General features: G+C 31.5%; 1 protein-coding gene across 1 annotated transcript; it reads right to left on the reverse strand.

The window, feature by feature from the left end:
• Window positions 1–6,781: 6,781 nt before the first annotated feature.
• Window positions 6,782–9,139, reverse strand: LOC127266176 (aspartyl protease family protein 2-like). Its single transcript, XM_051296341.1, has one exon. The coding sequence runs from the start codon at window positions 8,629–8,631 to the stop codon at window positions 7,066–7,068; it is 1,566 nt and encodes a 521-aa protein (XP_051152298.1). The 5' UTR covers window positions 8,632–9,139; the 3' UTR covers window positions 6,782–7,065.
• Between the last annotated feature and the right edge of the window lie 3,643 nt (window positions 9,140–12,782).

Below are 12,782 nucleotides of genomic sequence, written 5' to 3' on the forward strand. Positions count from 1 at the left end.
TTAGGATTTTTCGATAATTGAAGTTGCATATGAACAACCTGCAAGGGCTGATTGTTGGATGTATTTTAGAAATCCACTCGATTTTGAGAATTGATAATTGAGGTTGGAAGTGTTACGAAAAGCAGAATATCTTAACTCAAGGATTGCTAATTATTTGAACTTCGTTGTATGCTTCCAACAAGTTTGTCACGGCGAGGTTTTGGATATGGCACCACCGGACCGCCATATCGCCTAGGCGACACCGCGCCCACCGTGGCGACGATTTGGCGATATAGAGATTTATCTATTATAAATTTATAACATTTATTGTATAATACAAAATTATAACTTTAAATCACTAGTTTCAAATAAAAAATCAAATAAAAAATTATAATATTAAATTACTAAGTATCTCTATCTAAATACCAAATTTCAACATATTATTATTAAAATTCTAATAAAATCTTTTAATTTAATAAATTAATGCATAATCTTTTATAAATAGTTTTTTTTTTAGTAAAAATGCTTATAAATATTTTATTTTTAGTAAAATACTCTTATTCTCTAGCAGCACGCAGAGAGAGGAGAAAATAGAGAGGAAGAACTGCAGCGGTTCCTACCCTTGCAAGTAGAGGAAAAAAAAACTCCCAGTTCAGGTCATAGACCGGTTCGGATCGGATCGGTCTATGACCCAAAACTCGCTGTTTGGCGTCGCCATGGCTCCTGGCGTCGCTACGCCGGCCTCGTTAAACTGCGAGGCGAACTGCCCTGGCGTAGCCTCAACGTCGCCGTGACAACAATGGTTTCCAATTGCCGAAATCAAGGGAAGTCGTGTTGCTTTGAATCTATACTTTAGAGAAAGATATATTGCAATATATAATATTTGTTGTTTGAATGTAGGGCATTCGATGAAATTTTGCATACAGGGTGCGCCTCTGCGGATAATCTGAACATTTTCATATTTATTTTAAGAAGATTCGACACTTATTTTGCAATAAGTGTGATGAGGGGGATGCCTTGAGAATTTCCGAGCCTCAAAGATGTCGAAAAGAGACATCTCCTAAGCATAATCAAGGTTATTCGAGGACAAACAATACTGCAAGTGTGAGGAGAGACATTTAATTAGCACCACCAAAAAGTTAAGAAAAAAAAATGCGACCGCAACAACAAAATCAGGGAGTATTGCTTTATTTCCTTCTCAATTATTTATGTCGGCCTATTTATTATTGACTTAGATCCATAATCTGTTGATCCATGGGATGTTGTTATTAACATTTAGAACATAGTTGGATTTGTTGTAGAATAGTTAATTGTTGTACTCCTTAGTATTAAATTGTTCCCTCTTAGTCTAACAATTAGTATAACATTAATTCAATCTGTTGCGCGTATAATTATTCAATTGGAAGTGCTTGAGTGTAGTTGCCTTAGCTTTTTAGATTCAATCGTCTTTGAATTTGTAATTAGTTGCAGCTTAGGTCTTGTAGTATAGAATGTATTTATGATGCTGTGTTACTTGCATATTTGTATAATAATGTATATCTAATTATTATAGTTAGTCTCTGGTGTTGTTGGATCCATTATTTTAGGTTAGCTGCTGTAACCGAACTTGATTTTAGCTCTAATTTTGATAGATGTAGGATTAATGTTAATAGATATATTCATAAGTTAGATCAACATGATTTTGCATTAGCTGCTCCGGCATTCATTAGTCATAGACAACCTTGGTTTGAATTGAGATTACTTCCGTGTATTAAAGTAGTATAAGAATGTTATTTGGTCGGTTTAGTAGTAGTAGTAATACAAATTTGCATTCCCTCGTTTGAGTCTCTGTAAATATTAGTTATTTAATTATGTAGCTTCTTGTTTGGTTTGCATTGTGCTAGGTTTGTCTGTAGTTATTTTATTTTTTTAGGTAGCTTTAGTTTAGGTTATTATCTAATTTAATTGGATCTTTCTTTTTTTGATGACGTGGGAACCGCAACTGCTATCCGGAAGTGCGCACTGGGTAAACCATCGGTTGAACCTAGTACCCTACAAACTAGGCCCGACAAACAAGTCACACTAGGCGAACCATGTGTTGCTATAGGAAAGTTTACGTAGTTTTGTTCTTTTTATTATGCTACTTGTTTAACCTAGCTGCCATAGATGTTAATTAGGGTAGATCAGTTTATTAGTGTAGAAAGAAGTAGCTTAATTTTCCTATTACTTATGTTACCAGTTAATTATTTATTAAATTACCTAGTTTTGTTCTAATCATGTATGTTTGCTGCTAAATCTTTCTTTCTTTTTTTAGTCTAGTTATGTGTTTGATTATTGTTATTCTTTTAGATAATGCAACTTGCATGCCTGGTTTGTTAATTAATTATTATTTAGTTAACTAGTTAGCTTAGTTTAATTTTCATTAGAATAGTAATAATAACTTTATATAGGCCAGCAATAATTTTTCCTTTTGTATCATTTAACTGCAATAAATAATATGTGCTAATTATAATTTATGTGAGGTTAATTTATTTTGGCAAAAATTATTCATATTTATTTTATGTAAATTATGTTGCTTAAATTATCTTCTGTAATTTATGTTGAATTAAATTATTTTATTTGATTATATTTAAAATATTTAATTATTTATTTAAAATAAAGTTGGCCGTGAAATATGTTATTTTCTGGAGTTAATTGATTTCTACTGTGCTTAATTTGAGTTTGAAATTGATTTTTTTCAATAATTGAAATTTTTTTAGTATACTATAAATCGAGATTTTGATAAAGTTGGTTGATATCTTATTCGTTTCATTTATTCCATACTTAGGCTAATTTTTAGAACTTTCGTCTGCGCTTGTTAATAGAGACGATGAATTATGATCCCTTAAAAATTAGATTGACAAACAAATAGTGTGAGGATGATGCCGATTATCTTTATATGTGACTTGACTTGGCAAAAAAAAAAAAATGACAGAAAAAAAAAATCGAAGCTAGTTTATTATCCATAGCAAAGTCTACTGGATGGCCTTGATTCCTAGTTTATTGTACCATGTAATATATTACAGCGGTATATTTAAAGCTTTGAGTCTGTCACATCATCTTTAGAAACTACTCTGAATACTTAAGTTTGAAAATATTTCGGGAGACATAATTTAAAATCTTTGTGAACTAGAAATAATCCATAAATGACTCGAGGATCTGAACTTTAGCTAAGATTCACTTACACACCACCGTTAATATTTCCGACAATATTGAGTCCTTGTTTGAAAAGTACTTGGATTAATTTCACTAATTGAATTTAGAACCGCCCGCACTGAGATGTCTGAAATTAGAACCATCCGCGCTGAGATGTCTGCTTTGTTGAACTCTTCGCCGCGTGCCTCAATACGAGGCCCTGTAAGAATGCATATCTTGCTCATTACTTAGTTTTGTATTTCTGTAATGTTTGAGTTAATATCTTTAATATTTTATATTGATTAAATATTTTGTGAGTTGCATTTTGTTTTCAATAATATGCACATGTTTTCTTTAATGTACGTAGGTGATACTATTAGCATAGTGAAGATTTTTGTCACGACTGCTACCATTCTGGAGGCCGCGCTCATTCTATAAACGGCATATGAAGCGCAAACACTCCGTGAGATTGTTCACTTTGACGTTGCATAAGGCAATGCAGAGTTATACATAATTCTATGATGATTAACTTTTGTTTATGGATTGATACTGACTGAGTTCTTTCCGTTGGTTGAACATACATATTCTGCTTCCTTTTGTGAGTTTGTTGCTATGCCTTGCCCTTGAATTGTATACGTTTGGCCGTATTGCGAAATAGTTATGTTCCTAGACAATACATACTTGGTGCAACTGATTGTGATACAGATTTACTGTAATATTTTTATATTTTGTAAGGTTATTTCACAATATTTTCTCGCATCATACAGGTTTTGCAGATCTGACACTAATTGTTTTTGTTATTACTTAATAAAATAAGTTTTCTGGCAATCAACTTCTTGTAACAAAAATTATACTGTAACAAGAGCCGTTACAAATGCATGAATATTTATTGTAACAATTTTTTTTTTATTACGAGAAACATTTGCTACAAATAAATTGAAAATACATTGCTAGCGGTACAAAAACTGTTACAACAAGGTTTTTCACGTGAGTTGATCGCTCACTTCTTGTTATGGAAAATTTCGGAACAAAGACTTTTTGTAACTCAAGTATATGCACCGGTCAAACTCCAGTACAAAATCATTACAAAGCTGCTACAACTGACTATTTTTTTTTTGTTGTAGTGACATCAATGAGCACCATAATATATTTGAATGGTCCGCATGGTGGATCTACTAGCCCACATACTTCACCGTAAATTCCTTCAAAAAATATAGAGATTCAATTCCTACTTTTGTTGATGATGGTTTATTTATTAACTTTCATTTTGAGCAAATAACATATCGAAACTCATTTGTATTTAATAGACTTTAATTTTCAAGGTATGACCATAAGTATTTTTAGTAATTCATCTCATCATAATATTAATGGATGCCCAAGCTAATCATGCCAAATGATAAAATATGTAGACTTCTAGTCTACAAAAAAATGTTTCAGTTGCATTCAGCTTTGTGTAATATAACCCTGAAGACAATTTTTTCTAATATATATTTTTGTTCACCGTTAATTTTGTAATCAACAAAAGTTTATTCTTTGGCTTGTTCGATGTATGATATATATTTCTGAGATATTAAAACTTAGAAATTTTTTTTTTGAGATCTGCTAGAAAATAATGCATTTTGAATATCAAATTTTATTCATTTGAGGAGAAATATCATGGCTCTTTCGAGCCTTCAATCAATTACGCACTTCCACCTATTATATTGACATGATTTTTTTCTCAACTTCATGTTTGTGAAATATATCTTATATTTCAGGATGATGTACGTTGATGCACTATCAATGAAACATAAATTATTTTCAACATTATTAATTACGACACATTTAGTATTCATATTTTTTTCTTCTAGAAAAAATATCACAATATAAATGTATCAACAATTAGAATAAAATTCATAACCGTTATATTGCTGCCTAATACAAGAGTAAAAATAATTATATATAAGGGGTACCACATTGCACCTTTAGAGTGCTTAAAATATAAATAATCGAGAATTTCAAAATATGCATCTTCGGGGTGCTCAATATATATCTTTAGAGATTTTTCAAACTATGAATTGCGAGTTTTTAAAATATAAACCTTCATGGTACATAAAAAATCACACATCTAATTGTGTATTATCAATAAAATCATCACCACTACTAGCATCGTTTTTAGATAAATTTATTTACTGAATTTTGACATCTCGGGTTCCTTTTCAAATATATATTAGTTATAATTATATTGAAGAAATAATTAAATAGATATTTTCAAAATTTTGGCAGAGCTTCCATAATGTTATGATATCCTCTTATTATATCTGGACAGATCTTTAAGATGAAAATTTCTTCGAACACAAATTTTGTAACCCTTTCTCCACTAACACAAAAACTATTATCTTTATATTAGTACTTACTCGGCAAAACCTTATGTTGATAATATATTTGAAATATATAAATATAATTATAGTTATAAATATAAAAATAATACAATATCTAATATCTATGATATATGTGTGAACACAAAAATTTCGAAAAGATTTAGTTTGAATTTGAATTTTTTTGGTAGTTTTGAAAAACTGCGTCTATTTGGGTGAATAGATTTTATTTAGGTTTGAAAGGTTTTAATGGATATCGATGTGATAGATAATAATTTTGTTAGATTAAATTAATTATATTTTTTAACTAATATTAACAATATTTTAATTTAAAATACATTATATATATTTTAAAAAAAAAACCCTAATAATTAACTGTATCTGTTGCCGTAGTCCCGATGCGTCCAGGCCGGATGCGTAACAGCTTCATCTTTCCCTTTTCTTCCCCTACCGTCTTCTACTTCCCTATTATTTTACAGTAGCCATCCAGTACCTCTTCCTTCTCCTTTTTCTTCTTCCCGATTATTTTTATTATACCGGTCTTTCTCTTCCGAATGCAATGAGGTAAGAATATCTTCAAATAAATTTTGAGTGAAGGAGAAGTAAAAGAAATTATGAATATCTGACCTACGGTATAAAATATTGAAATATATTTGACATTGGGTGATTTCACATTTGATTTTCGATCTATAGTGTCCAAACAGTACTAAAGAAACATACCCTAAGAGTTTGTATATATAAATATAAATATAGATATAACATGTATATCTATAAATGTGCGTATGTGATTATTTTAGAGAGCGAAAAGTGTAAGAGTAAAAATAATTATCTTCTCATTTCATCTCATTGAGAAGGCATATTCATAAAGATATTACAAGATGATTAGTAAATGAATAATTTTACAAAATATAAAAATGATACCTAAAAAAATACAGTAAATCATAACGGTTGGCTGTTTCTTTTCGTATTAGAAAATTTTGAATTTTTATTCTTATATTTAAAATTATTATTAAAATATTTTTAAAAAGATGCGAAAAAATGACAATGGAAGATTGGCCAGTTTAGGTAGACACCCCCCAGCCATCTTGTAAGTTATTACATCTAATAACATCAAATTAACATTAATGTCCTCCGATCAAAAAAAAATAAAAATAAAAATATTAATTTACTTATGAACCAAAACAAATAGTAATTTATTCCAATACCATCATAACAAACTCATTCTAATAATAAAAAAGTGACATGATCAACCAAATTATTTCAAAAGCAAGAGAAAAAAACTAAAAAAAAAAGAAAAGAAAATCATAAATTTGTATAATTTCATCGGTATAAGTCTATAAGACTACATTAAGCCAAACAACAATTCGAAATTCGTATACGATGGCTCTCTCCCTCTCTTTTCTAAACCAAAAAAAAAAAAAAAAAAAAAAAATCTATTATCAAATAAATTTTCGATCCACATTATCCCGACATGTTTACAATTTCCCTCCGTCCACCAAATCTATACAATACTTTTTCAAATTGTCCAAGCAGGCCGGACTAAACCGGCCCAGCCCGGCCCGGCCCGAATGCCGTCTCAAATGTCGGCACATTTTCTAGGAGCAAACCCCAACCTGGACTCCTTTGTGTCGTACACAATGTGGAAATTTTGTTGTTGGTAGTTCCCAATGATCGACAATGCCGAGCGAGGCGTGCCGAGCATAGCCAAGCAAACGACGTCGTCGGGGTCGAGCCGGATGAAGTAGTTCTCGACCGGGAAATTCCACACCGCCCCGTCGCTAAACGTGATCGCAAACTCGGGGAACACGGGATTCTCGACTCCCGACACATTATAACACGGCTCCAACACCGGGAAGTCCTTAACGACGGGATAACCCTTTGTTCTCCCGGCAAACGCCTCCTTAATAATTTTATACGCCGGATCGGCAAAATAACTCAGCGTCGTTCCCGAGTCGACGATCGTGCCGCCGCCGCCATCGGGCGTCAGACTCCACGTTTCCTCCGGAATGCTCAGCGCTTCCCCGCCGACGACGATCGATTTTATTTGCACGTAGTAGAATGTGTCGACGGGATTCTCCTTCCCGGCGACGAGCGCCGTGAAATTGAGCTCGGGATGCTTCGACAGGCCCTCGTCTTCGCCGAAGATCAACTTGCTACTCACGCTCGCGTTGCTGTTTCGATCAACGAGGCAGTACGAGAACGAGTGGCCGTACAACGACTGCAGCTGCGACGCGAACGAGAGCGGGCCCCGGCCGAGGCCTAACAGCCCCGCCGCACCGTGAAACAGGCCGCGGTTCCAATGGCCGCAGCCGAACATGACGTTCTTGACTTCGGTGGTGCGGGACGTCCCGTCGGGGGAGGTCAGATTCACCGTGAACGTCTCGAGCGCAAAATCGCCAGTGGTGTTCGAGCTGTCGCCGTACCAGTAGTAGTAGGGGCAAGACTGGTTTTTGGAGCGGCATTCGTGCGGAGGGTCGGGCGACGAGACTAGGTGGCAGCGGGGATCGTCGCAGCTTATGTTCCGGTAGGAATTCGATTCGCGCGGGTCGTAATGAGGTCCGTTTTGTTCGAAACAGTCGTAACACGGCGCGCATTGAATCCAATTCAGGTCGCTGCCGGTGTCAAGGATCAGCGAGAAATGCTTCGGAGGGTTGCCGATGAAGGCGTCCATGAAGTACTCGCCGGAGCCGTGGGTGATGCCGGATTCCAGAGTGGCCATCAGCTGGCCGGAGAATGTCTCCGGCGACGGAGACGGCGACGGCGGGGAGGTTTGGTTGAGCCGAGAAGTGATGTTCTGATTCTTCTTCTCAATGATCCTAGCGTGTAGCGTGTGAATACGTGTCAGATCCTTGGCCGTCGATTCGACCACGCAATCGGACGGCCGGATTTGCTTGGAGGAAGAGTGGGGGCGGTGCTTCAAATTCAAAACGACCGTCGATTTCGCGGCCGGCGCCGGAATGCCGCAGTCGGAATCCATGGACGAAACCGCGGCGGCGGCGTTGAAGCTGCGCAAATCGACGGCGGAGAGCAGAGACTGGGCGGAATTCATGGAGGTGAAATTCCTAAAGCCATTTCCAGCTGCAAACACGCCGTGGAAGACCAGCCAAATCAATCCGACGGCGAGGAAACACTTGGGAACCATGAGCACAGCACAGGAAAAAAAAAAAAAAAAACCCTAGAAATTGGGGGAAAATCAAATCCAACAACAGCAGGTAAGAAGGAACGAATTAAAGCAGGCAATCTTGTAAGAACCCTAGCCTAGAAATGGGCAAACCTCAAAAAACACGATCGATCATAATCGAAGTCCAATAATAATTAATTCATCAGTCGGAGCTCAATATCTGATTGTGAGCAGCCAAAGCTCCTCCTCCTCCTCCTCCAGGTGGATGGAAGGAAGCCCAAATGGAATTAGGTGGTCAAGAAAAGGGGTAGTTGGAATTGGAGATGGAGAAAGGAACAAGTCTTTGAAGACTGCAAAATCAAAATCAAAATCAAATTAAACGAAAATGGAGGTGGGCAGCCCCCCGATGCAAGCTAGAATAGAATAGAATAGAATAGAATTGAGTTGAATTGAATTGAATTGAAGTGACGCGGTTTCACACAAGCTAAGAACAAGAATGAAACTGGGAAGGGGGCGGGGGTGGGGGTGGGGGTCGGGGTGGGGAGTAGTTGTTTATTGAGGGAGGGAGGGGGGAAGGTCGGAGGACGGTAATAATAATAAAGATGGTGGGAATTTTGACCCAGCCCAAACACACCCATGATTCTGCAAAACCCTAATTTAATTTGTACTACTAATTTTGGCTGTCTCTCTCTTTATTATATAGTTTTCAGATTTTCTTTTTATTAAATTATTGCCTCTTTTGAACCGCGGGATATCTTATGTTAATTCAATCAGATAATATGTGATAAAGATATATTTTCTTTGTCTTAATTGAAATATTTTTTAAAATTCTTTGTCTTAATTGAAATGTTTTTTTTTTTAAAAAAATATTTTTAAGTTTATTACAAAAAATAGTATGTATTTTATTAATTAATGAAAACGTGTAAAAGAATTTGATATTTTGCTCTTTAATTTTATGTATAAAATAATTATATGTATTTATATATTAATAATTTAAATAAAAATTAAAAAATATTTTAGTATTAATGTATGAATATTTTTTGTAAAATAAAAAAATATTTTTGAGTAATATAAACAAAATGATAAAAAAATATATATATATACTTTGAGTTAGAACAAGAGAATACAATATATATTGTACACAACACAATATATTTATAATACGTTTTGTTATAATATTATATAAAAATATTGTATATTTTTATTGTATATACATTTAGAGCGTGTTTGATAATTAGCTGATAGCTGTTAGCTGTTAGCTGATTCAATTAGCTGATTCAATGAACTGATTTGATTAGCTGAGTTTGATTAGTTGTTTGTATTAAAATGTTTGGTAAAACAACTATGTGATATTAGTTGTTTATACGCTAAAATGACAATTGAGGACATTTTTATTTTATTTTTGCTTTTAATATATTCAATTATGTTATTTTGAATTTAGAATGTTTAAAATTTTTTGTTATTAGTTATTGAAAATTGTAAAAGTATTAGAAAATTATTTATTTTTATTACAGTTAGATTTAAAAAATAATATATTTTTATTAAAATATATAAATAGTTTTTTCTATTGAAAATGCTGTAAAATATAAAATAATAAATTTTTCGTGTATATATATATTATGTTAGTTATCGATTAGTTCATTATATTTATAATTTTTAATAAAATTAATTTATTTTTAGTATAAAATTTATATAATGTAATTTTAATATAAAAAGAAATTATTAATATTTATATTTTCTATTTTATGTTGATTTTAATAAATTTATATATTTTACAATTAAAATAATTTTTATATAAAAATTAATTATTTTAAATTTATAAAAGTAAAACTATAATATAATAAAATACTATAATATAATTAATAAATAATCAAAATATATTTATTTGTGTAAAATGCATAATAAAATTTTTAAGGGCATATAAGGAATAAAAAATTTTTAAAAAAAAACTATTTCAAAACGCTGAGTAAGTTAGCTTTTTGGGTACAAAAAGCTATTTCAAAAAGCTAATTTTGACTGGTCAAACAGCTAAAAACTGTTCAATAAACTAAAAGCTCTTCAAAAAGCTATTTGCCAAACATTGTGCACCAAATCTTTTATTTTCAAATTTTTATATTTTTTCTATTCTAACAAATAAAATTATAACTCATAAAAGTGATGGGAGAAAAACATGAAGAGAAAGTAGATATAAATATAATATAAAATTCATATATTTTAAAAATATATATCTTTATTACTTATTAATTTATTAATTATGTTAAAATTAAATTTTATTTTTATTATTATATAATTTAATCATAAAAATATAATTTATTTATTTTTCAAATATTACAGTCAAATACTTATTTTATAAATAAAATATAATACAAATTACAATTTAAATATATGTAATATTTAAATCTATTTTTTAAAAAATATATATAATATTATATTTTGTAAAGGTTAATATAATAAAATAAAAATTATATTCAAATTTAATTTTATTCATATTATTAATTTTAACTTTTAATTTAAAATTTTATTATATTATTTTATAAATTTTGTAAAATTATATTATTCTTTTATAAAAAAAAATACATATTATTAATTTTAAATTTTAATTTAAAATTTTATTATATTATTTTATAAATTTTGTAAAATTATATTATTCTTTTATAAAAAAAAATACATTATATTAAGATGTTAGAAAAGTTAAATTTAAATATAAAAGAATAAACTTCTTATTAGAATGAAATTATATCTCAATAGTATTTGAGTATGATATTAAAAAAGTATTATCTGAAAAATTAATATAATATGAAAATAAAAATTAAATTTAGATATAATTATATTTATATTTTTAAATAAATAAAATTGACAAGTAACATAAATATAATTTTGAAAATACATAAATTTTAAATTCTATTCATGTCCTGTCTTTCATTTTTTTCTTCTATATGTCACAACTTGGAATAGAAAGAATAGAGAGATTTGAAAATAAAGAATTTGGTCTCTATTTATTGGTCAAATAAATACTATAATAATTTGAGACCATAAGACCCAAATTCACTTTCTTTTTAAATCTATACTCTCCGTCTTGTAAGGAATTATTGTAATTTGTTTTTTGCGTGTTGATTATTGCATATTAGTTATTATATTATTCCCTTCGTCTTACTTAATTTGATCTATATTTTTATTTCTGTCGTCCCACATATTTTGTCTTTTCATTTTTGGAATTGTTTTTTTCTTGTTAATCATTGAACATTAATTATTATATTAATACGTAAGATAAAACAAGAAAAAAAAATATATCTATTAATATTGTGTAATATAAATAATAACATTTATATGATATATTATATAAATATTGTTGATAGTAAAAGTTTAACAATAAAAAGTAAAATTCGAAAACATATTTCAAACTTGAGTGAAAAGTGTCTGAGATCACGGATTCCTATATATGTAGTACATAATATTGCTAAAAAAAAAAAGAAATGTTGAAAAGGATAACTGGAAAACTAAAAATAATGATCCCAATGAGAATTTTTCTGAAATTAATGTCGATTGAAGATGTCAATTCTTTTCCACTGGGACTACTTATATGCATATCAAACTAAATCGTCCCAAAGTCACTTTCACGTCAGTTGTTGATCTGAACCGTCAGAAACTGCTTCCACGTCGATTAAAAATCTGAACCGTCAAAAATTGCTTCCACGTTGGTTACAAATTTGAACCATAAAAAAACTGCTTCCACATCGATTACAAATCTGAACCGTCAAAAAACTATTTCCACGTCGGTACAAATCTGAACCATCAAAACTGCTTCCTCGTTGATCTGAACTGTCCGAAACCGCTTCCTCGTCAGTTACCAATCTGAACCGTCCGAAACTACTTCCTCGTCGGTTACCGATATGAATCATCCGAAACTGCTTTCTCGTCGGCTACCGATCTGAACCGTTCAAAAACGCATCCTCGTCCGTTACCGATCCGAACCGTCCGAAACTGCTTTCTCGTCGATTTTGCCTTTAGTAATTTCGTAATGGGCTTCATTTTCCCTGCAACATTAATAATAAATCTTCTTAAATAATTTACCTTATCTAGTAAACTTTGAACCTCCTTGACCGACCTGGGGGCTGTATTTCTAAGAGTACTTTCGCCTTGTTTGCATCAATCTCAATGCCTCTTTCATGTAC

The sequence above is a fragment of the Andrographis paniculata genome, unplaced genomic scaffold (assembly GCF_009805555.1).
Source record: "Andrographis paniculata isolate CXL003 unplaced genomic scaffold, ASM980555v1 Contig74END, whole genome shotgun sequence".
Classification (NCBI taxonomy): domain Eukaryota; kingdom Viridiplantae; phylum Streptophyta; class Magnoliopsida; order Lamiales; family Acanthaceae; genus Andrographis; species Andrographis paniculata.

Excerpts from the sequence above, each read along its gene's own strand:
- LOC127266176 (XM_051296341.1), bottom strand. The coding sequence starts at position 8,631 with ATGGTTCCCAAGTGTTTCCTCGCCGTCGGATTGATTTGGCTGGTCTTC.